At 45.8% G+C, this 26,340-nt stretch overlaps 1 protein-coding gene across 9 annotated transcripts in view; it reads right to left on the reverse strand.

Moving 5' to 3' along the window:
* ATXN7L1 (ataxin 7 like 1) overlaps positions 1–26,340 on the reverse strand; it is a 241,330-nt gene that overhangs the window by 214,425 nt on the left and 565 nt on the right. For 6 of the 9 annotated variants that reach the window (XM_072759942.1, XM_026006062.2, XM_026006064.2 and 3 more), the window contains exon 2: positions 25,892–25,960. The exons of the other annotated variants lie outside the window; for them this stretch is intronic. Coding sequence is in view for 5 of the 6 variants with exons in the window: in XM_026006062.2 (XP_025861847.1) it covers positions 25,892–25,960 (69 nt within the window). In the remaining variant the exon portion in view is untranslated. The remainder of the gene's footprint in view (positions 1–25,891; positions 25,961–26,340) is intronic. 9 annotated transcript variants of the gene reach the window in all.

Consider the following 26,340-nt stretch of genomic DNA (forward strand, 5'->3'; position numbering starts at 1 on the left):
CAAAGAAGTTCCAAGACAATTCAATGGGAGAAAGAACAGTCTTCAACAAATAGTGCTGGGACAACTGGGTAACCACATAAAAATAGAATGAATTTGGGACACCTGGGTGGCTCAGTGGTTGAATGGCTGCCTTTGGCTCAGGTCATGATCCCAGGGTCCAGGGATTGAGCCCGGCATCAGGCTCCCTGCAGGGAGCAGGCTTCTCCCTCTGCCTATGTCTCTGCCTCTCTCTGTGTGTCTCTCATGAATAAATAAATAAAATCTTTAAAAAAATGAATTTGGGCCCCTACTTCACATCATATGCAAAAAATCTCAGAATAGATCAGAGATCTCAATGCAGGAACTAAAACTATACAACTCTTAGAAGAAAACACAGAAGTAAATGTTTGTGACCTGAGATTAAGCAATTGTTTCTTAGATGTGACACCGAAAGCACAAGCAACAAAAGAGATAATGGTAAACAGGACATGATAAAAATTAAAAGTTATTGTGCTTCAAAGGACACCATTAAGACAAAAAGACAACTCATGGAATGGGAAAAATATTTGAAAATCATATATCTGATAAGGGACTTATATTCAGAATATATAAAGAACTCTCACAACTTAATAATTATAATAATAAACCTAATTAAGAACTGGGCAAAGAATTTTCAAAACATTTCCCCAAAATAGATTGCCATGTGTGCCAAAAAGCACATGTGCCACATTAAAAGATGCTCAAAATTATTAGTCACCAGGGAAATGCAAATCAAAACCACAATGTGATACCACCTCACACCCACTAGTGTGGCTATCATCAAAAAGATGGACAATAACAAGTGTTGGCATCGATGTGGAGAAATTGGAACCCTCATACACTGCTGGTGGGAAGATACAATGATGCAGCTGCTTTGGAACACAGTTTGGCAGTTCCTCAAAAAGTTAAGCATAGAGATACCATATAATTCAGCAATTCCTCTCCTAGATATATACCCAAGAGAGCTGAAAAAAAAAATACATCCACACAAAAACTTGTACACAAATATTCACAACAGCACAATTCACAACAGCCAAAAGGTGGAAACAACCCAAATGTCAACAGATGAATGGGTAAACAGAATGTGGTATATTCATACAATGGAATACTATTCAGCCATAAAAGGAATGAAGTACTGATTCATGCTACATGAATGAACCTGGAAAGCATTATGCTAAGTGAAGGAAGCCAGACACAAAAGGCCACATATTGTATGATTTCATTTATATGTAATGTCTAGAATAGGCAAATCCATAGAAAAAGAAAGATTTGTGGTTGCCAAGGACTGGGGGAGGAAGGGATGGTGAGTGACTGCTAATGGACATGAAGTTTCTTTAGGGGTTATTAAAACGTTCTGGAATTAGATAGTTGTGTTGTTTGCACAATTTTGTGAATATGCCAAGAACACAGAATGATATACTTTAAAGGAGTGAATTTTACAGCATATGAATTAAATTTCAATAAAGCTATTATAAAACGTGCCCATACACACACGTGAAACACGGGGTCAGCCAAGGGTCACAGAGAGGGAACTACATTGGGAGGGAGGCGTGTTCACTGCAAGGGCATCTTTGGAGACCAGTTATTACGTGTTCTCCGACTTGCTACTACTCTCTCTGTAGAAGTAGCTGAGGAAAGCTTGACTTATAGGACTATGATTTACCCCAAGAATAAAAGTCAGCTTGGTAGAGTGGAAAGCATGTGGATAGTAGAGATGGGCAGATCCAAGTTCAAATCCTGACTCTGCCACTTGTTAGGTGCGTGAGCTCAGGTGAGATACTTAATTTTTCTCTGCCCCAGTTTGCTGAACTATTTATAGGGTCATAGGATTAAAAGGCTAATATACATAAAGTGCCTGGTAAATAACAATTGTTCAGTAAATGGTAGCTCTTAACTCTTCGTTCTGTTGTCAGCATAATTAGTATCATGTGGCCCTTGGCCAGCATTTGGTAACACCTACCACATGGCTTGGGAATTATCTGGGAATTTCTATTTTTCTAGCTACTTTTGTCCTTCAGGCTAGATCCAAGAATCAGAGTTTTTGAACTACAAGATTTCCTAAAAATCATGTGATCCACATATAAACACAGACATGGTATAATTAGCCTTCATATGTAGAGAGCTTTTGCAAATCAATGAGAAAAAGTTTAAGAGACCAATAGGAAACTAAGCAAAAGCCATGGAAAAAGCAACTCACACAAAACATACACAAGTGGGTAATAAATACATACAAGATGGTCACACTCATAAGTAATTAGGAGAGTGCTAATTAAAGGAAGGTAACATTTAATCTTATTAAATCATCAAGTACTTGAAAGTCTTTAGTGAGGTACCGGCCAAAGTTCAGGGAATAGCCATTCTCATATACTCCTAACAGGAGTGTTAACTGGTACAATATTTCTAGAGGACAATTTAGCAATGATATAAAAAGCCTCGAAGATATCATACTCCTGGACTCAGCATTCCTCTACAAAGAATATAGTGCTGGAAATAATGAACATGCACAAAAATTTAGCTACAAGGACATTCATTCATTCATTTACTTATTTATTTATCTTGAGAGAGGGAGACTGAGTGTGTGTGCACACGTGTGTAGGGGTGGGGTGGGGTGAAGAGGAGGGGCAGAGGGAGAGAGAGAGAGCATCTCAAGTAGACTCCCCCTGAGCATGGAGCCCAGTGTGGAGCCCGACCTCACCGCACTGAGATCATGACCTGAGCCGAAATCAAGAGTTGGATGCCTTTGCCGCCTGAGCCACCCAGAAGCCGCTAACATATTCATTTATTAATTGCAATATTTTTAGTAATGAAAAACTGAAAACAACCAATATATCCAGTGACAAGGAACTGGTTAAAAAAATTATGGAACACATGTGCAATGGACCACTTAATAACTTGAAAAGATGCTCACCATGATCCAAGCAATACAAGATTATCTCATTTTTGTAAATTATTACCTAGAAATAACCAAAGCCAGCATTGGTTAATTCTAGGTGACAGGACTAGGCTACTTTTTCTTCTCTTTTTTTGTTGATGTGTATTTTCCATAACAATCATGTACCACTTTTGTGTTAAGGAAAAAAATATTTTAAAATAAATTTATTTAAAATAAATTTACTCATGGAGGCCCAAACCCTCCAGGTATACCCACTCAACTCACTGAATATCCACCTTCCCATCTCCAAGTCCCTTTTTCCCCCAGCCGAGTGCCATCTCTCAGGGCCAGGTCACTACTCTGCTCCTCTGTGGGTCCGTCCCCTACATTATCAACCCAGGGGAGCACTAGGTCTCTCAGCACCTCCATTCTGCATCTGCAAGTCCTTCAAGGAAATGCCTGCTTTCCCTACCACCCCTGAAACCCAGCACCCCAACAAATAGAAACACGCTCCACAGAAGTTGGTTGACACCATCACTACCAGTCAATTGCTAGTTTCAACGGGGCCAGGAGGTGCCATTCTACTTCCCTGCCAAAAAGGTGGCAGGAGCTCCCTTGCCACACTGAGACTCCCCAGACACCTGTCCCCGCATGGTGATATGCAGGTGGGAGCAGAAGGGCCCTGACAGGGAGAAGGTAGCTTCATCAGACCCCTTCTGACTGGCCTGTGACATGCCACAAGTTCTTTAAGGGCAAGAGGGCAAGGCTGGTTGTTCCCCCAAATCTCCACTAAGATATCAGAACGCCAGTGCTAGGAGCCCACTGGGAGATGTGCTGGTCTGTGGGTCCCAGGAAGCAGCTTCTCACTGGGTAGTAGCGATCTGTAGTTGCCCTTTTCTAGGTGTGGGACTGTCTGCTTGGTTTCATGACACTTCCTTCCTCCTCAAAGTGCTACGCGTAGATTTTCCTAAGCGAAGCTAACGTAAGTGAAGGCTGCCTGAATATGCTCAGGCCCCAAGATGACTCTGAGCCTTCTAGAGTCTGAGGTCACTTCCTCGACCTCCCCGCGCCCTACTTCCCACCTAAATTTACAAGAAGATCAAACCCACTGGTTCCTCCTCCCCACTCTGCCCTTAAAACAAGAGGCACTCTGAGGGCGGGGGCAAATTCACACACACTTTCACAGTCTGGGGCTATATCGAGAGCTTTCGCGGTTTTTTCAACTTTCATGCCTTACCTTAAAAATTAATGTAAATTTTGCTTTATACTCTATTTCTGCTCTACTGTATTTCATTAATTCTAAGCTGTATGTTTCCCCCCCTCCACATTGTAACATCTTGAGAATCTGGATGGATTCTTAGCATTGATAGTGGCTGTAGTTTAATTGGCAGTGTTTTGTTTTCTTTTTCTATGAAATACAATGATAAAAATATAACGCTCTTCCCGTAGCAATGTTGGCACAGAACTGAAAGCTATGCCAGGTTTGCATGCTGCTGGCTCCCTGCTTAAGACCCCAGTTTATGGGTCATTATTTCTAGGAGATGTTTTCTTATGAGCTGTTAAGTCCAGTGGCATCCAGAACACAGCCCTCACCAAGGCACCATGTCTCGTTCTGAACCACGCTCCCCGGTCTGCCGTTCCTGGGATGTTCAGCGGTGTGGAAAGTAAAGAACTGGAGAACATTTATGATGGGCTGCACATCGTGCTAAGTGCTACATGTTCCCTTCACATAATCTTCCCAACAGCCTGATGAGGTACCTGTGATTCTCCCATTTTACAGACGGGGAAAAATGAGGCTGAGCGGGGTGATGTGACTCCTGGGACTGCAGGAGGCCTGGCACTGACCCTGATGAACAGGCGCAGAACAAGTATGGGACTTCTGTTCTCAAACATCTCCGTCTCCTGTCTATTCTCAGAACAGGGGTTTGTGACCCCTGGAGCTTGTGCGTTGCAGAGCCACCCTCATTCGCCTGCAGGAGGGCCCCTTACTCGGGAGGTCCCCGGGCTCCCCTGCTGGCTCCGCAGGCAGGCCCTGTGCATGCCCTCAGTGAGAGCCCGGAATGCAGGGTGAGCTCTGGGGCCAGATCCAGGGGAGCCCGGGGAGAAAGAGAGCTGATGCCAAAGGAGGCAGAAGGCCAGTCTCCACCCCCGAAACACCTCATTCACATCCCACTCCTTCCGGGTGCCCCCTTCCATCTAGACCCATCCTTCACCTGGAACTTCCCAATTCACCTTCCCACAACACTTCCTGCCCTTTGCTCTCAAATTCTGGCCCATTTTTTGCTCATCCTGTAATTTATGCAGACCCAGCAGCTAACCTGCGGAAGCCCCTGGACTTAGACCTGTCCCCTCTGCCAGGCAACAACCGCTGCCGTCTCCTCGCTGTCAACAGTGTGCCAGCTCGTGAGATAGCCCTCCTGTGACCATCACTGTTGTCAGAACAAGCAGGCAGAGGCCCAGAGAGGTGAGGCCACTTGCCCAAAGTCACACAGCCTTCAGGCAGCAGGGCCAAGACGTCAGTTAAGGTCTGAACGCAAAGCCTGTGTTCTTCCTTCACCACCAAGCTCCTCTGCCGGCGACTATGCACAGGGATGAGATTCAAGGTGGCTTCTCCATCCAGCACACCGTGTTACCTGTCTGTATCTCCGCATGTCTTCAGGTAAAAGCTTGAATGCAATCTTGTCAGCACAGCTAGATTTTAAAGTGGTTCCACTACCAAGGCTTCTCCCCGGCGCTCTACCCCAATTCAGTGACGGATCTTCCTCAAAGGAGATTTAAAAGGGTCATGAGACCCTAACTCCAAAATCAACCCCTAAAGCAATGCACACATTCCCTCCTTGCTTGGCTCCCGTTCCATGTAGCTCACACCGTGGTTACACCTGGGCACATGTGTGTCTTCCCCATGAGCTCTAAATTTCTTTAAGTACCATTTTTTTTTTTGAAAGGGGGAGGGAGTGCTATACCTTCGAGGATCTCAGGAAAGCCATAAAACTGCTCCCAGAAAAAGTGTGTGCACACAAAACATGCCCTCCAAAGGTCTTCGTGCAACCAGAGGGCTTTCACATCATGAGCCAAGCGTCACTACTCCGTGTCCCTCCTGCACCTGGCAGAGGGCTCTGTTCGGGTGGTGCTAAATAATTTGATTAAGGAGGAGCGCCTGGGTTGAGTGTCTGACTCTTGATCTCAGCTGAGGTTCTGATCTCAGGGTTGGGAGATCCAGCCCCATGTTGGGCTCCGTGCTGGGCGTGGAGCCTACTTAAAAATTTTTTTCTTAAAAGGTATAAAAAAAGAACAATTCGGGGATCCCTGGGTGGCGCAGCGGTTTAGCGCCTGCCTTTGGCCCAGGGTGCGATCCTGGAGACCCGGGATCGAATCCCACATCGGGCTCCCGGTGCATGGAGCCTGCTTCTCCCTCTGCCTGTGTCTCTCCCTCTCTCTCTCTCTCTCAATCTCTCTCTGTGACTATCATAAATAAATAAATAAAAATTTAAAAAAAATCTGGATAATTAAAAAATATATATATGTATATATATTTTTTAATTATCCAGATTGTTCTTTTATATATATATATATATATATATATTAAAGAACAATTCTATGAAGGAAAAATGCCACCACCTCTTTCTCCTCCTGCCACCATCTTTGGTCAGAAAGAATGTAGCCGTTCACTTTATGACACTTCTATGGGGAGCTTTCCTTGTTTCTCCCTCCTGAGGTCTCTGTACCATCCACCTTCCCTTGTCCTCTGTGAAGCTCCACCACCATCTTGTTCTAGGTCCTGAGCCTTCAAGCCTGCCCTCTGGCCTGCTTACTCTGGTCTGAACGTCTGTGTCCCCCTAAATGAACATGTTGAATCCTAATGCCCAATGGGATGGTGTTAGGAGGTGGGGCCTTTGGGAGATGATCTGGTCACAAGAGACAAGCCCTCATCAATGGGATTAGGGCTCTCATAAAAAAGAAACACCCTCCTCCCCCAAGCTCCCTTACCCCTTCTGCCATGTGGGGGACAGAATGAGAAGTCTGTGACCCAGAAAAGGATTCTCACCAGAACCCGACCACGCTGGTGTCCTGATCTTGGACTTCTGGCCTCCAGAACTGTGGGAAACGGATGTTTGTTGTTTATAAGCCAACCAGCCTGTAGTGTTTCATTACAGAGCCCAAATGCATCAGAACTGCCCTGTACCTCTCCTCCCCCGACGGATTTTGCTGGCTCTGTGCACTGGGAGCTGCTGGCCCTACTCTCTCTCCCAGATGAAGCCCAGCAGACCTCGCCCCTGTAACTACCCAAGGCTGCCCTGATTTCTGGCAGAGGGAGACCCAATCCCAGGAATCCTAAGGCAGTTAGTTCAGCCCTTCACACCGGCCTCAGCCCAGCAAGTGTCTCCCTATGCCCAGGAAGCAAAAGCACCACTTGTTCTCTCAAGATTTTCAGTCTCGGGGGCTCCTCTAGGTAGTAAAGTGTCCTTGTGCAAATTAGGAAAAGGTGCCCTCTCTGGACAGATGCAGCCCGGAGGGTGTACAGTTCCTCTGACCCCTTGGCTGCCATGCCTGAAGGGGGGGCACAGAGTTCCTGGCAGCTTTGACCAAGGGATGTGCCTGAGCTGAGTTACACTGGAAGGGCCGAGGAATCATCCCAGACAAACTGATTCCTCCATCTGGCTCCATCTAACACCCACGTCCAGAGCAGCACAACTCACAGTGGCCACAAGAGGTGGAAAGCCCAGGGGTCCGTCAGTGGAGAAATGCACAAACAGAATGTGGTAGATGCACACAATGAAATCTTATCCATTCCTGGAAAGGAAAGAAATCCCGATCTATGTCACAATAGGGATGACCTTTGAGGACATTCGGTTATGTGAAATACGCCAGTCACAAAAGGACAAATACTGTAGGATTCCACTTATCTAGGTACTTAGACTAGGTAAATTCATAGAGACAGTAGAGGTTACCAGGGCTGAGGGGAGGTAAGCATGGGAAGTTATTGTTTAACGGGTGCAGAGTTCCCGTTTGGGATAACGGAAAACTTCTGGAGATGGCTAGTGGTAACGGCTGCACAGCACTGTGCGTGTACCTAGTGCACCGAACTGAACACCTTGAAATGGTTAAAATAGTAAATATTATGTTTATTTTTTTAAAGTTTAACAATTAAATCTGCTTTTATTGTGGTTTAAAAAAAAAGAAAAGGAAACACGCCCGAGTTTACCTCACTTTGAAAAGACAGGAGGATTTATTCTACTTCCCCAATGAGCTTGACACAACCAGAACGTTGCCCCCAATTCCGAATTCCCAGGTGCACACACCTCCACAGGAGATCTCAACCTGCCAACTACCTTTGGACACGTGGCAGGTTGAGACCCCACCGGATGAAAGGTGCCACATCAAGGTGCCCATCTCCTCCACCCACAGACCCCAGCCCTGCAGGCAGCTGGTTTTTTCAGGCAGGCCTCGGCCGCCAGGCCTGTTCTGGGTAGGCATAAACTGCCATCCTGTTATAAATCCTTCCCCACAAAGCACTGGAGACTGGTCCTCTCGCTGTGCCAAGAAGGCTTTCTCTGACCATCTGTAATCCATTCAGAGGCAACCGGCAGGAAATGGCAGCAAGGAAAACCCAGCGCCGCTCAACTGGTGGGACCCACCTCTCCTCTGGCTCACAGGGCCGGCAACAGGAAGTTGGCCCTTCTCAGGACACAGAACATCTGTGGGAGTTCTGGAAGCTGTGGGGCGGCTGTCAGGGGCTACACGGGTTCGAGACAGATGCTCACAAAATTTTGTAAAGGAACGCATGCTGCACCGAGTTTCTAAATCTGCTCTGAAGAGAAAACTCATTTGAAAACCCAAAACAATCCCAGATCCTAAAAGGGGGAAAAATTATATGAAAACTAACCTCAAAAATGCTGTCTTCTGATTTCTATGGACAATGAGACCACAATTTCAAGTAGTTCAAATCCTCTTGCTGTGGCTCCCCCTCCAATCTGGTATTGTCAGCTGCTTCTTCCCTACTAGTGACAGTTTCATTTTCTGGCACTAAAAGCAGAAGCCCTCAAAGCTTTGCAATGGTGAGCTGGATCCAGCCTGGACGTGTGCAAGAGCTCATTGTTCAATTTTCAGGAATCTGGTGAGCCAGTTATTGAATTATTAAAAATTATATAAGCTTACAATTAAATGTGTTATAGATTTTAAGAAAAATATCGAAATTTATCAGTTCCTTTTTATCTTGCTTTTACTATTATTTATGCTTTCAGCATAGGTTGACTACTCTTTTCTAGAAAGGGCCAGGGAGTAAAGGTTTTAGGTTTTCAGTGTCCCTCTCAGTCACTCCACTCTGTCATTAAAGGGCCAAAGGGACCAGGGCAAGATGTAAATGAATGAGTGTGGCTGCATTCCAATAAAACTTTATTTACAAAAACAGGTGGCAGGCTAGATTTCAATGATAGGCCATAGGTTGCTAACTGCTGCTCTTAAAAGTTATTTACATCTATTGTATCCGTGGTGGAAGCCTTGTATCACTGTTGTTTGGATACATACCTCTTCCCAACTCTTGAGTTCAGTGACTACACGATAGCCTAAAATATGGTGGTGGGAATTTACACCACGGAAATGATCAAATGCTACAAATCAGGGCTGGATTCCTTTGTTTTTTTTTTTTTTTTTTTTTTGGTCATCTAAATATAAGTGATGGAGAAAATGATTCAAAAGTATACATGTCTATAGCTGTATTGTGAATAGCACAAAAAAATGAGGACATATTCTCTCAGTACTTGAAAACTATTATCCAATTCAGCAAGGAAGTCACTCATCACCAACAATCGAGTGAAGTTCCAACATATGTCTTTGTTCTTTCACTTTCATCTTACCCGCTGACTTACATGAGAATACCAACCCAACACTTATGTCAGAGCTACACACTTGTTTGTCAGGTTTGATCTCAGGTTGGCTGGGGATCCAAGGGTTTAGCGAAAATCAACAAAAGCATTCTGTGAGAATCAACTGACTATATGAAATTCGTAATAAAGAGCATCAAATATTTTATTATTTGTAAATTGTACACGAAACAGCCTCCCATCAGTAACATGTATAATAAACATAGGTGTACGTGCACATTTATTCAGAGAGCAAGTTGTGAAACATTTACTAGCACAGCACTTGCGATTGTGATGGAAAAGAATTTACAGATTAACTGGGCAGCAGGACCTAAAAGGGTGTGTGTGTGTGTGTGTGTGTGTGTTTGTGTAAGAGAGAGAACAACCCCTCCCCCAACACACTGAATGCAAAAAGCAAAAGACACAGACATGACCAAGCCAAAAATGAGTATGTTTCCTGAAAATTCTACATCATAAAAACCTGAACTGTGTTGGATATGGAGTAAGTGTACAACTGAAATAAATGATGAGCAGTTTCTCCTCAGTATTAATGGCAGGCCTAAGGCTCTCCATAACTCCTTTTCCTAAAAGTGACTTTCTAGGGGAACTCACAGCCCTGACCAGGGCTTTCCTTGTGCTGTTCCGTCCCTGTAGAGTGCCCCGGTGTCCAAATCCTATCCCTGATGGAGCACTCAGTCATTCATTCATCCATCTATCCTTCAAATATTAACAGGCTCCTACTATACGCCCTTCACTGTGCTCCTGATAGAACCACAAACCAAACAGCCCCTGCAGGCCAAAGGTCATGCAGACAGCTGACTGGAATCTTCCTTCCCTGAGTGCCCGGGTAACTCAGGCCACATTTCACTCTCTAGGTGGTCAATGTTTCCAGCCCACTGCATGGCCAAGTTCCAGAGTTCCTGGAAGGCAGGGACCAAGGTTTTTGTACCTTTATATCCTGCACAGAGTCCTACCCAGCGCCTGGGCATTTGGTCACTCCCTAGTGAATCCATGATCCAGGATGCATTGCTGTAGCTCCATAACCTCATATCTCATCCTTTACCATTTAATTTCAGCTGTTTGCCAGGCCCAGGTTAAACACTGGGCTTCAGCTGAAAGGTAGGAGAAAGATTATTTTAGCTGTAATCATCTCCTTCCTTCTCCAAATTAAAAAAGAGGGTCACAAGTGTGTGGGATCATGTTACTCAACGTTTGTAAACTCATGCTCTGTCAACCAAGATGTGGTCACACTTTACTTCTGAGGTTTGCACTGCAAAGCTCAGTCTATCTAGAATTTCCTATTGATTATGGGTCTCCGCACTACGCATGCATCCTATTGAAATGCTGCTGTGCCCAGTCCTTGCCCTGGTTCCTTCTTTGCTTGAATCATGGGTGTTTAACTTCTTACTCTGAAAATTGGTAATTAGGGGGAAAAACATTACTTTGCCTTTTTTTTTTTTTTTACTTTGCCTTTTTAGGCAGAATTTATTTTTATTTATTTGTTTATTTATTCTTTTAGGCAGAATTTAAAATGTAACCCTCGCTGATGAGAAACAGGTCTTCTTTATAGAAGAATATCAGCCAATAAATGTAGATAAAATGACAGAATTTGAATACGACCGTTCTACAACTCCCAAAGAAGTGATCCAGGCAAGGATTATCAACGGATGCCAAGCCAGTTCCATGAAATTTCTTATCAGGGAACTGGGCATTCACTTGGTGCCAAAGCACACCCACAGAATGACATGCCAATTGCAGAAGGCAAACAGCATTGCAATGGAGAGAGGTGGACACCCCCTCACCAAGTGACCAATACCTGATTATGGGGTGCCCTGACATCAGGAGATGCCTAATGAAGTGCTCAGAATCACCTGGGATGTATTCTTGCCAAAATGTAGAGGCTAAATTTGAGGCTTTAGCTCTAACTTCTGCTATGAGGGAAAAACAAGGCATAGAAAACAAGATAAATGACACCATGAGCAGTGAACTAACAGAATGTGAAGCATTTTAAATGGCAATGTTTTATAGATGTATACACAAAAATACACACATAAACACACATACCAATACACACACATATGGGGGGGCACCATTCTAGATTACAACTGATTAAAACCAAATGTAATACATGAACCTTGATAGAATCTGGCTGTATACATTAAAAAAAAAAAAAAACAGCTGAGAAAAAAGTAGCTATAAAGGTTTCTGGGACAATAACAGGAGAAATATGAATATGAACTGGATATTAGGTGCTATTAGGAGATTAACATGAGTTTTCTAAATGTGATACCAGTATTATGATCATGCAGGAGAATGCCTTTATTTTGATGGGATGTTTGCTGCGGTATTTACAGGTGAAGTGTCATGCTGTCTGCGACATATTTCCAAATGGCTCAGCAAAAACACACATACATATTTATAATAAGATGAGGCTCTGAGAACTTAAGTTAGTAGTAGCCCAAGGTTACACAATCAAGATGTGTCAAAATGATAAATATTTTGAGGTGAAGTGCCATGGTATGTACAACTTATTTTCAAAAGGCATAGAAATATAGATCTTTATAAGAAAGCATGATAAAATGTGCACTAGTGTTTAACTCTAAGTGGTGTTTATATGAAGGACCATAGTACTATTATTTTGGTTTTTTTGTATGTGTGAAAATTTTAATATTAATAAAAGATGGGAGCACAAAAAAAGAAAGAAGAGTCCAGGATTGGGGTTACATCAAACCTAAACTGAGAAACTTCAAGCTGCACAGAGGTTACCTGCGACTTTGGGCCCAAATTATAGCACTTTTCTACTGAATTTTCACCACTGAAGGAGGGACCCATGGGGAATCCCTAAGCTGAGCTGGGCCTTTTTACATTCTTGCTCCAAATATCCACCTGAACAGAAACTTTAGGAGTCCTGCCAATTCTTAGAATCTCAACAACTTTAAAATATCAGGTGATAAATCAAAGAAACTTGTAAGTCATCCCCAGACTACTTTTAAAAATGAAAACATAAGTGTGGAATTGTTTAAAGGATACAGAGTTTCAGTTTTATAAGATGATAGGAGTTCTGGAGGGCTGGTTGCACAACATGAATGTACTTAACACGACTGAACTGGACCCTTACAAATGATTAAGGTGGTTAAATTCTTTGCTATTTGTATGTAATTGCAGTTTTAAAAACAGGAAAGGAAGAGAAGAAATTAAAATACAGGTACATCAAGACCAGTACCTGAAAAACAAACTGTATGCAGGGTGCCTGGGTGGCTCAGTGGATGAACGTCTGCCTTCGGCTCAGGTCATGCTCCCAGGGTCCCAGGATCAAGTCCCGCATCAGGCTCCCCTCAGAGAGCCTGCTTCTCCCCCTGCCTGTGCTTCTGCCTCTCACTGTGTCTCTCATGAATAAATAAATAAAATCTTAAAAAAAAAAAAAAAAACAACCAGCAAACTTGATGTGTCGCAGAAATGGAGGACTCTGTTGCTTGAAATATCTGAGGAAGGAAAAAAGGGAATGTATGGCCCCTCCTCCCTCATCAGGTCAACAATGGAATGGTCTGGTCGACTATGGAATGGACATAAGTGTAAGACTAAGGTCAAAGTACATGGTGGGAACAGCCAGCAGAGGTCTGGGCTTTGCAGCCTGAGAGGCTCGGGGAGGCTTCTCGGAGAGAGAACATGGCCTGGGCCCTGCAGCATGAGAAGCAGTCACTAGAGGGGAAGGCTCTAGAAGCAAAGGACCGAGGCAGAGATGGGGGCTGGGAAGGAGCACGGCTTGTTGGAGGCTGTGAGGGACAAGTCACCTGTGGCATTGGGAGGGGCGAGGTGGGGAAGGACCCAGAATGCTCTATTAGCTGTGGTCACTGGGGGAGTGATGGAGGGTTTTCACTTGAGGAACAACCTGATAGAACGTGACTTTTTAGGAGATTAATTTTGAAGTGGTATGCAGGAAGACGGAGTCAGGGACACCAATTAAGCAGCTATTATACAAAAAACAAAAAACAAAAAAAAAAAGATCTAGGTAGGCTACGAGGCAGGCCTGCCTGGGGTGGGGGCAGGGAGAACCGAGAGAAATGGAGAGGGGCAGAGACTCACTCGTAGGACAAGAGCGGGAGGGTAGGAGGAACGGGAGGTTCTAAGGACAGTGGAGAAGGGGAGATACAGCAGAGGCTCTGCGCCTGCCTGGGGAGTCTCGGGGTGCTGAAGGACAACCGTGGGGGCTGTGAGGGGAGCCCTCTGGGGAGAGGAGGCCGGGCCTGGAGGCAGGCCTACCAGAGTCACCACACAGGGGACATCTGCGGGGTGAGCGGGGAGCCGGGTTCGCCTGACACAGAGCAGACTCTGGAGGGAGACGCAGACAGGACACGAGGTGCTGAGTGAAGAGGTGTAGAGGTGGGTGCCACCAAAACTTTGGCAAATAAAGCATAATTCCCAAAATGCTCTAGGGCAGTCTACTGTGCAATGAAATCTCCAGTAATTCCATTCGGAAAGCAAATAGCTTCCTAATCTGTTTAAGGTTGGATCTACTTACTGGGTTTGCATAAAACTGAACGTATCTTTATTCTCAATTGTCTCCTGCTGTTAAGTGTTTGGCCCGAGCCTCTGACAGTGGCAGGACTCATCTGAATTCCCATATTCTCTTTCAGCCTTGCCCTGCTTCTCAAAGGATGGTGAGGAAGGCCACGATGGTCAAGGGCAAGGATGCAGCATGAGGGAACAGAAGAGGCCCGGAGTCTGGGGACGGGGCTAACAGGGCTGTCGTTGGTGGATGGAGGCAAATAGAGTCAACCTCACCCAAATGGGACCAGTTTCACTTTCTGGTGTTTCTCTTTCTTCCAGCCAGTCTGGGGCAGACCCTGTCACATGTGGAAGGTGCTCCATCCCACACGTTCTTGGCCCCTGCTGAGAGGGACAGAATCACCCACCAGCAGACCAAGGGGCCTGGGGCCTGTCAAAGGTCACCTGAAACCCCACGCTGATGAGGTGACCAAGCAGGAGAGGGGACAGCTCTTCTGATGTCAAGAGCTCTTCTGATCTGTGAAACCACGGAGAGCAAGTGAGAGAGACAGAGACAGAGACAGGCAAAGAGAAACACCAGCTCCACCGGGACCAGCCAGGTCATCGTGGGCAAAAGGCTAAGTGCCCAGGGTAATGAAGAGTAGGTGTAGTCCAAAGCCACAGAACCAAATGTGACCATGTCGCCCTGACCCTGGCCTCACGCCTTTCTCAGCTGCTCCAGTCCCCTCAGAGCCAGTGACAACAAGGGTGTGAGTGTGGCTGAGGAAGGCAGAGGTCTTTCACACCCACTTAGCAGGCACATCACCCATCAAAAGGACACCTCGGAGGTGGTGGGTACTGAAAAGCCATCTTCCTTCCATCATCCAAAGCAGTGCACCCTTCATGGAAACACTAACAACAGAGTAACTACAGAGCGGCCTAGAAGATGTTCAAAAGGGGGAGGGGGGGGAGAGAAAGAGAGAAATCATCACTGTAGAGAGATGCCCCTGGAGTTGCTTGGCAACCATCTTTGCTATCACCTTCTCCCAAAAAGGCACAGTTTGAGTCAGCTCCTGAGATTTCCCTGGGGCCAGGACTCCGACCACAGAGGCCGGGGAGCTGGGCCTTTGGGGGAGGGGGGACAGCGTTTCACTGGGGTGGGGAACCGTGGGGCCCTCTCTGCAGGTGTACCCACATGAGGGGAAAGGAAACTGGAACCAGTTTGCTTAAAGGACACGCTCTCCATTGTGGGGCTGGTCCCAGGGTGAGGCTAGGGAGGCGCCTCCTGAAATGTGTGTCCTGGGGGTCCTGCCTGCCTCACCTTAGTCCTCACCCAGGCAAACCTGTGACCCAGTGCTCGAATCTGGAATCAGCCTGTCTCTGGGTTCAAATCCCAGCTCTACTACTTCCCAGCCGTATCACCTTGGGTAAATCACTTAACCTCTCTGAGCCCCAGTTTCTAGTCTTTAAAATGGGGTGGATAATAGGAATTGCCTCATAGTGTGATCATAAGGATGAAATGAAAAAATGCACACTTAGCTCTGTGCCTGGCATTCAGTCAATGCCCAGTAAATGGCAGCTAGGATTGTCGTTTTTAAAGACACATAAACAGCTCCCTAGAACCTCTTAAACCAGACTTATGGAGTCAGAATCTCTAGGAGTGGTCCCATGTTTTTGTCTTTAAAGAGCCTCGCAAGGGATTCTCAAGGTGGGCAGAGTGGAAAGCCGCTTCTCATAGCCAATAAACAGTGGTTCAGAAATTCTGGTGAACAGCAGAGCCACCTGGAGAGCCTGTTTAAAATGCACATTCCTGAGCTCTACTCCCAGTCCTTCTGAGTCAGTAGGACCACAGCCTGGGAGGCTAAGGACCTAGGGATTGCGATGCAGGGTCCCTAGAATGACCATACTTTGAAAAACTGAAACTGGCTCACTCAGAAAACTAGTAGCACAGGGATATCAGTCCAACTCCCTTTGATCTTATTCCCAGCATCCTCAAAGAGCCAGGGACTAACCAAAAGATGCCTAGCAAACCCTAGGCACGTTCAAGGAGCAGTCCTTTTTGCCTCACCCCTGGAAGGGGCAGCTCTGCCAAGGCAAAGACGAGGATCCGAATGCCTGGTAAAAGCAACAACTTCGTAACGAGAGCTTACATTATTGAGTACCTGCTGTATGCCAGGTAGTATCTCATTTATTTTCACAACAACCCCGAGAGCATATTACTATTCTGAAAAAGAGAAAATTAGAGGTTCAGAGAAGTATCTTACTCCACAGCTAGTAATAAGGAGCACAGGCAAGATTTAAGTAACGCTCCGCAGAACTTCCCAGTCTGCAATGCCAGTGCACTTCAGTGCTAAAATATACATAACATAAAATTTGCCACTTTAACCATTTTTAAGTGTACAGTTCAGTGGCATTAAGTATATTCACACGGCCTCGTAACTGTCACCACCATCCATCTCTAGAACTTATTCATCTCTCCCAACTGGAGCTCTGCGCCCATTAAACACTAACTCTCCCTTTCTCTGCCCTCCCCCCAGCCCCTGGCAACCACGGTTCTACTATCTCTATGAATTTAGACTACTCTACGAGTCTCACATAAGTGGAATATACAGTATCAGCCTGTTTGTGCCCAATATACTCTTAAAAAGAGCCAGATTCCTCCTTGATCTGATAGGACCAAACTAGGCATGTGTCTCAATTACCTTTATACCCTGGTTAGCGGCTTCAGTTTGGGGGGGCCTGCCTCCCCACGCCCAGCCCAGGGATCCATGACCCAGGCATCCATGACTGGTGCACTGGGGCAGGGCAGCTCCCCACCTCCAGCCAGAGAATCACATTTTGCTCCATCCAACAGATACCCTGCTAAGTACTTCCATGCTCAAAGAACCCACCACGGAGTCATTTTTATCTTCCCCACTCTGGTGACCTGGTACCACTCTGTCCTGCTCTAATGAGTACTTATTTGGCTTCCTTTTTTATTTAAGCACCTGATCCTTTAAAGTTGGCAGTGGGAAAAATAAAAAATAAAAAAAATAAAGTTGGCAGTGGGACTGTGTCATGAAACCACAGGTACAGGGATAAAGCATCTACATAAAAACAAAAGCTTTCCTCATGGTGGGACTCCAGCTTCACGTAGAGGCAACTGGGGCGAGCCAAGGTTAGCCCCTCTACGGTAAGGGTCCTCAGCCTCAGCCCACTTGCAGGAAGGGATTTCCCAGCCTCTCATCATTAGTTCAAGTGCCTCAGGGTCCCAAGCCAGGTCCGTTTGGCTGACGTGGCCAATCCTAATTCTGCCACAGGAGAGAATGAGAGAAAGCCAGCCAAGCAGCATTAGCTGGAGCGCATCACCGACACAACGTTGCACCAAGAGTTTTAGGAGCAAGAAACGTGGACATTTGGTTTCCACAATTGGACAAAGGCCAACCCAGCGGCTAACCGTCTCCCCCTCCATTATGGCTATGTTGGATTATTAGTCACAACTGGATTCCCAGTGTGGGGGAATTAGCATTCCCCCTAATGCACCTCACAGATTCCCCCTGTGGGGTGAGACGGGAGAGAGGACTCCCAAGAGCTGCATGGTCTCCTGCCACCCTCTTCACTTCTCTTCTCCCTAGAGGTGCCTTGGCTCAAGGCAACCTCTCGGTGTGGTGCTGTGCTAGCCTGGGGGAGGGCCAATGCGGTCAGTGAGCAGTGCTCCTCTTACCCTCCACTGCAGTCCGTCTTGCTCTCTGTGGTACAGGGGGCCCTTCAGCCTCACCTTCATGTTCTCAGAACCTCCCAGTAGTGTCTTGTTCACAAATGGTTGTTAGTTGTTCTTATGAGGAGGAGTGGAGTCAGGAAGGACACATGCCACCATATTGGCGACATCATTCCTATTGCACTAAAGGATCCTCGCTTGCAGATGTAAGCACCAGGCTAGCTCAGCCTGTGGGGTCCGTGGGTAAAAGGGATTTGGGACAGGGTCTCACTGTGTCTGCCACTACCATTTTATGTCTACTTCTGAAGGATGTCATGAATGAAATCAAGCGTCATGAAAGAAAGGTTAGCCCAAAGGATAGAAACACAACGTACGCAGAAAACCATGCAGAAATCTCATCTACCTCATTTTTCTAAATCACTTTGGAAAGCAGAGGCAGCCAGCCCGAGAACCACCGGCTGCAGTGAACATGGCCTTATGGTCCTAAAGAATGCCACAGACCACTTGGGGATACAGGTCAGAAGTCCTCAGCAATCAGACCTCCTCTGCCCATCCTATCTCCTAATCTTTAACATGGAAATCCTGAAACCAGCTGCGTGGCTCTCCATCATGTGCATCCCCATTTCAGACAAATCCCCTGGGTAATCAAACAGCACAGGAAGCCAGTTGTATTTCCAGCTTGACTTTAAATATAAACTAAAATCCTGAATGCTTCACCATGGTGCTTTTGACATCAGGGGCCACCGTACAGTAAATGCCATCATTATCAGAATTGGCGCCTTGGGGTCTTCCCCTACCCATGGGGAGGGAGGGCTGGGCCACCCAGAATTAGGACCTGAATCTCACTACTGGCACCATTTATGACAGAATGGAGCTGGAGGTTTGGAGGAGTCATCTTGGAAGTCTTTGGAGGGGAGCTTCTTGAGGGAGGGAGTCCTCTTTCTTTAGGTCCTCCTAAATGCAGCTCAGTGCCGGGGCCAGTCCCAGCTCCATATACACCTGCTGAGTATTCACTGTGGTTGACTCACTGCCATGTAGGCCCCAGACATAGACAAACAGTAGGAGAATATTTCTGTGAACATCTTAGTCTCCAGCCTCCCCTTTCACCAGCGATTCTCCCTCAGGGTGATTGTGCCCCACCCCCAGTGGAACTTTGGCAATGTCTAGAGACGTTTTTGGGAGAGGAGCCACTGGACTCTACTGGTAGAGGCAGGAATGCTGCTAAATAGTCTGCAATGCACAGGACAGTCCCTCACCACAAAGAAGTAGTGCCATTCTAGAACATTCTATATTCTTTCACACTTTGGGCCTTCACACATGTTGTTTCCTTTAACTCCGTCCTGGCCAGCTCTGCACATGGAAACTTCCATTTGTCCTCTAGGTTTTGGCGTACATAAAATTTCCTCAGGAAGGCCTTTCCTGAGCCCATAACACAAGTTATGTCTCTCCAACATGGCTTTCGACGGCACCCTAATTTTCCCTTTCAGAGCAATCACCAAAAGTCACCATTACTTCTTAAATGTCCACCTTTGCTGCTAGGATAGAAGTGCCATGAGGCAGAGGCTGTGCTTTTTCATGGCTATCTCCCTAGGCCTGGCCCCATGCTCACACACTGTGAGAGCTCATGCAGTCTCAAATGCATGACGGGGGCCAGGGAAGCAGGAGGGGGTATTAAATACTAGGCAAGACACTCAGAGGCTTACATTACCATTCCACGATGCAGGCACCAAAAAAGCAAATGTGGTGGCTCCTTAGGAGCTGATATGGACCACTCCGTAAGATAAGCAGTCACGGCGAGACACTACACAGTACCTACAGGATGCTATCATCCAGTGGGGGAAGTGAGAAGAAAAAACTGTGTATGAATCTACTGGAAGCAACAGGGCATGAGGGGAGGGACAAGGGAGACTTCCTTTACATCATATACCCTTTTGGATTTCATAACCTGTGAACATTATTTTTTTTTTTAAGAGTTTATTTATTCATGAGAGACACAGAGAGAGAGGCAGAGACACAGGCAGAGGGAGAAGCAGGCTCCACGCAGGGAGCCCAACATGGGACTCGATCCCGAGTCTCCAGGATCAGGCCGTGGCTGAAGGCGGCGCTAAATCACTGAGCCACCTGGGCTTCCCACCTGTGAACATTATTAAAGAAAATAAGAAGCATTTAAATGGCTGTATGTGTATAAAAGTCTACTAGAGATCTTCTAGAGATTAAAAAAAATTATTCTTGGGGCCCCTGGGTGGCTCAGTCAGTTAAGTGTCTGCCTTCGGCTCAGGTCATGATCCTGGGGTCCTGGGATCGAGTCCTACACTGGGCTTCCTGCTCAGCGGGGAGTCTGCTTCTCCCTCTTCCTCTGCCCCTCCCCGCTGCTCATGCTCCCACTCTCTCAAATAAATAAATAAAATCTTTTTTTTTTTAAAAATAATTCTTTAGAATGACATATGATGAGAACACAGCACAGTGAACTGTGCTTAGAAGCCAAATTCACATACAGCGTTTCGAATTGTGCCCACCCGAACTTCCTGTTTTGGAAGGAGCCAGAGCCACATTTTCTCCACATGAAGACCCGGGCACATGGAAATGCTTGTATGTATGAAGAAATACTCATTTTAGAAGCTTTATGTTTTCCAAACTAGATGGCTTGGAAAATGCTTGCTCTCTCAGTTTCAGGGTCTTGGTCCTGGCGGCACCACCCCCAGCCCCCACCCCGTCAGTTGGAGGCAACGACAAAGCTTATTCACTCTCCAAGTCTTTCTCTTCCTTTCCAGCTTGCCTCCCTACCACCTGGAGGCCACTCCATCTCTCCTGTCCTTTCATCTCAAACTCTGGGCGAGACAAGAGAGATAATAATGAAACGCCAAAGCGAACAAATGCTGCTGCTTGTTAGCAAAAGGGGAGGCTGTAGGCAAAATGGACAAGGAAGTTGAAATTAATGGCAAAAATGAAGTTTATCTGTGTAATCTGTGGACTTGGTGTCTTCCCATCTCCTATTAGCATAGATACGGAGTTGTCTGTATAATGACAAAGGGAAGCCGCCTGCAGATTCCCATAAATCTCTACCACTTGTCGCTGGCTTCCTTGGCTTGGCTTCTAAGAACACTTCACTCTTCCAGGTCAGCTATCATCTTTGCCCCCAATATGCTCCCATCCAGGCACAATTGCAAGGCTCCTGAACCTAAGCTGAACATGTTCCCATGTTCCTGGCTTCTTCCTATATTCCAGCCCAACTCCGCCAGCATCTCAGGGGAGAGTCGCAAACTCTTATAGTCGTGGCAAGATCTTACTGGCCCCAGAACAATTTCCAACTTGGAAGCATTCCACAAGTTCACCTCCATCAAGTCAAAACATCTGGGAACATTAAAACACAGACAAAAGCCCAAAGTAACCAGTGTAGGCTTCCAAAAGACCCAAACAAGGATCTCCTGAGCACTTTCTTGTCTCGGTGACCAGATAAAACAAGTTACCGATCGATCATTTTTAAAATTATTGTTTACATCTCATCAGTCCCCAGAGAGAACTCTGTAAACCCTTCTTAGCCATAGGCCCCAAACTGCCCAAGTACTTTTTTCTAGCTCCTGATAAAAGTTATCAATGACTACATGTTAACTGAACTCTACTAAACACATGGACGTCTTAGAAATCGGTTTTTAAAAAATCATTAGCTTTATAAAATTATAACATGGTTTACTCTAAAAATGAAATTACTGATACAGTATCTCTCATTCATCATTGGGAAGTTGAAAAGCCTAGTTAACTTTAATAATAAAGTTTTCTAGAACTAGTTTCATTAAGAAATGATGATAATCATAGTAACAGTTAAAAAATGAATAAAGGCAAACATTAAGTGCTTACTGTACGCTGGAACCTTTTGTACTATCTCATTCAATCCTTATAACCCTGTTACCATCTCTATTTTATATAGATCTCGGCACTTATGAGCCATATGCACCCTGCTCCCGATTTATGAATTGACATCCTTAAAAAAAGTTCAGGTGAAGCAATGAGAAAAGAAGACCATCCTTCTAAATCACAGAGCTTTTTCCCAATTAGCTGGAAAAAAGGCTTCAGATAAATCTACGAAGCTAGAGAGAGAAAATTATTTTAAAAGGTTAGCTAGATAAATGGCCTTCCTTAGAATTTTCTATCATAGATGAATTTCACATCTTAGATGAGACTAATAAGGTTTCCAGGACCTCCTTCTTAGGGAATCTCAGTGCCTCGCTGGTCCAGGCTGACTGAGGTCCACTTACTCTCCACTTTGGGGGGAACACATGCACCTGGGTTTTGAACTCAGTGCTCCCAGTCCTAAAGGCCCCACATTCTTCACAAACGATTTGCTTATGCGGGAGATGCAGTGAAGTTTGCCACCAAGAGGTTATAAAATGAGGAAATAGCCCGGTTTGTAGTAGTTTAAGACATTTTTAATGTGAGGGCCTCATTTTGTTGTTGTTTCTTTAAAAACAGCCTGTGTGTTTTGTGTATGTATTATGGTTTTGTGTACGGCTGGATCTCAAATAGGGGTACATTCAGTAGACAAAGTCAGGTTTGGTAGCTTCAAAGGGACCCTAGGGGATGTGTAAACCCACTCCCTTACTTTACACGTGAGAGAAGAGGCCCAGAGAAGGGAACCGAAGTTCCCAAGGTCATACAGGGGAAGCTGCCCTGGAGCCCTCTCTCCTGCTCCCTTCATGCTCTAGGCTGCCCTTGGCGTAACCCCACACCACCCCATCCAAGCATGGAGTTCAAGAAGCCTTCTGAACCCAGGTGATGACCTGGGAAGGTTCACGGCTGTTTGTCAAATTCCTCTTGCCTGTGATTTTCGCTAACTTTGGAGGAAATAACACGAATGCGAAGAATTACCTGAAGAAATTCTGAAGCATTCGGTTACTGTTTCATATTGATATAGGTGGAAGACTGAAGCCACCGAAGGTGAAAAGAATGAGGAATGAAGAAGGGAGCACATTCCAAAGTCGGGCTATTCTAAACACCTGCAAGCCCTTTCTGTGTCTTTGGAGGCTGTGGCCAGAGAGAGGCAGAAGCCAAAATATCTCCTTTGGCATTTCCAGCCTAACCTTCCTCCCTGAGTTGCATCTATAAAACATCCTATCACAACAACGGTCACAGCAGCGTTATTCACTACAGCCAAAAGGTGGAAACAAGCCAAATGCCCATCAACAGATGGCTGGATAAATAAAACTCGGTCCATACACACCATGGAATATTATTTAGCCCTAAAAAGGGAAAAAATTCTGACATCTGCTACAACGTGGATGAACAATAAAGCTGCTATGCTAAGTGACATAGGCCAGACACAAAGGGACAAATAGTGCATTTGAGAGAGAGAGAGGGAGAGAGAGGGGAAGAGAGAGAGAGAGGATCTAAAATAGGCATCACAGAGACAGTAGACCAGAGGTTTCCAGGGCTGGGGGAGGGGCTAGGGGCGTTATTGTATAACAGCTACAGCGTTCCTACAGCTCAGGAAATGTATAGTGATGACAGCTGTACAGCATTGGAAATGTACCTAGCACCACTGAATTATGTATTCTCTAAAATGGTTAAAACGGTAAATATTTCTTTTACGACTTAAAACATATTAAAATGTGGATTGCGTTCCTTCATTTCTCACTTGGAATTCCTAACTCATTCACTGCCATTAAAGCCCAAACTTCTTTTCAAGACCTGCTTACTGCCAACAGCAACATGGCCCTTCTATGCATCCCACACATGTGGAGAAACACAATCACACCTGGGTCACTTTGTGTCCTGGAGACCCATCCACAAACACATATCCATCTTGAGGCCACTCACAAGGGGACTCCGACAAGAAGACCCACAGCGAGACTAATGCAACCAGTGTTTCTGGACACCCTGACAACCAAACATACCGACACAGAGTCCCAGCAGGACCCTAGATTCCTCACCATGGACGGGGAGGTGGGTGTGGGGAGAATAGATATTTACTACTGTATCCTTCCTTTACCTATGAAGAAAACTGCATGCACCTACCAGGAAGACCTTCGGGGATTGCTAACCCAAGCTTGCTCTTGCTCCATCAGGCCCATGAACAAAGAGATTTCAGCCCATACATGGCTATTTGGTGAACTCGGCAATTGCATGTTACACCGAACAGTGGGTGTCCTTAATGCAAACGCATATAATTAGGAGCTAAATCTTTGTACCTTTACAGGACAAAGGCTATAATAAGCAGGATGTACCACTTGTGACTTCTGAGGAAAGGAGAGCTTTTTCATTTTTCCTTAAAAGAATCTATTTCTCATGAGGCAAAGAGAATCTGAGAACAGGAGTCTTTTGAGACGGAAGCAGGGAGGAGGGTGCCGAACATGAGTTTTGTGCAGTATAGTCAGAACTTGTCGCCCAGGCCTGAGAGGTGCCAACCCGTACCATACCATGACCTCTACTCAACTTATTTAAAGGTTTTCACAACCTCATCCTCTGTTGTGGAAACCTTTCCATTGCCTGTAGCCTGACAACAACAGAGTTCCACAAGCTCTTAAAGATCTCAAGAGTTTGTAAAGAAAAACAATTTCCAGTGATGCTTTCCGTTGCCGACACACGTGGACAATTTAGCGCCAATAAGCTGCCACTTGTAAGAAGTCCACTCGACATCGTTCCCTTGTGCATCCTAAAGGCACATGGCAGGATCACACTAAGATATTTAGAGGCAAACATCTCTAGAATAAGGTTTCATTCCCAAAGTGATTAATTAGCAGGAACACTATGCTAGAGATCTGTCCTTGAATATGCATGTATTTTAACCTCCATGCTATTTTTTCTAAAGCACAAATTTTCCTCTCGCTGCATGATGGTCAGGAAATCCCTGGGCACAGAAAACCGACTGTCTTAGGTGGTGATCCACAAAATGAGTTCCGTCTTTCCAAGTCGGTTTTAACTGCCTTACAGGGTGATATCCTGGTTTACGAGAGAGACCATCCTTTGGAGTCCAAATGGCCTTCCCCCCATTCGTTTAGGATGAGCCATACTCCCACGGCCTAGTTATGGCTGAACTCCTCCAACACTTCCCACCAACCTCTTCTGCCCCCCTCACGCCTTCCTCCCACCTCAATTTCAGCCAACCATGTTTACAAGACACTAGTTAGTAAATCCTAATTCACATGAACCCATCCGTTTGTTCAGCAGAAAGTGGCCTCTGGAGTTCCTCCATGTGAAGCCCATAGACCAGAGTTACATATGGCAGGCCTGCAAACGCGAACAGGATATGATTTATTTATGACGACCATGTGTGTTTGATGCCCAGTTCCAGCAGGCTGTGGCTTCCCTCCCCTGCCTCCGTCTGGGATGACCTATCTGCTCACTGTGTCCCATTTCAGGTACTATATTATTTCCATGCTGGGGACACAGAGACGTGCGACCGGCTGGGGGCCCCACACACACAGATGCCCCTGGCCCTGCCCGCCATACAACAATCTGTGGCCAAACAGAAAGTGGGCCGAATGTGACTTGCTGCAAAGGTCTGCCATGTACAATGGTTTTGGGGGGAGAGTGGAGAAGTAGCTGCCAGAATGACTGACCATGTGGGGCTCATTAAACTGTTGTGTATTTAGCCACAAGGAAGGCTGGGATGCAGGTGAAGGGAGCTCTGCTCCTCATTTCAAAGATTTCAAGCCACCCCCCCCTCCACCACCACCATTTGGCAGTGATGCTCCAAAGGTAAATGGCAGATAGGCATCAGGAGGTCCAAAGGTGGACTCCACTTAAGTGCTGTAAACTTCTGCCTTCCACAGTCTCCCCCCTTCCCCCCCAGTTGTATTTATACTTTGAAAGAAGTTAACATGAGGCAGTAGTCACCTGGGCGTGCTCGATTTTTTGACAAGGCTTAGTCACTCTGTACCCAGCAGAACAATTCACATTATAGTCGAAATCCTGTGAAGACTCTGCCACACATGCTAACACTAAAATGCCAGTAGCTCCACTTACCTTCTTTATTAAGCCTCATAACCTCCCTGCTTTTTCCACCCTCTTTTCCAGCCTCTTCTAAATCTACATCTGCAGATGAAAAAGAAAAGGAGAAAAGAAAATGAGGAGAAAAAAAAAAAAAAAAAGATCAAAAAGGGGGGGAAAAGCCAAAGTCAAGGAGGGTGGGGGGGGGGGGGAGGGAGGGAGAGTGTTTATTTGCAAACAGATCGATAGAAATACTGTACATGAAAATCTCTCAAAAATTGACAATGCAACATTTTCTCCCAAGTCCGGATTGCCATCTACCTGGCCCAGATAGGTACCAAAAAAACTATGCAAGCAGCAACAGAGTAGCCTTTTAACCAGATCCACCGTGGGGCTGTGAAAGCCCACCCCGCGGGCTGCCACGGGGAGCCCGGCACGGACAGACAGACAGACAGCCAGCCTGGCAGCAGGGCCTCCCTGTGCAC

The sequence above is a fragment of the Vulpes vulpes genome, chromosome 5 (genome assembly GCF_048418805.1).
Source record: "Vulpes vulpes isolate BD-2025 chromosome 5, VulVul3, whole genome shotgun sequence".
In the NCBI taxonomy this organism is placed as follows: domain Eukaryota; kingdom Metazoa; phylum Chordata; class Mammalia; order Carnivora; family Canidae; genus Vulpes; species Vulpes vulpes.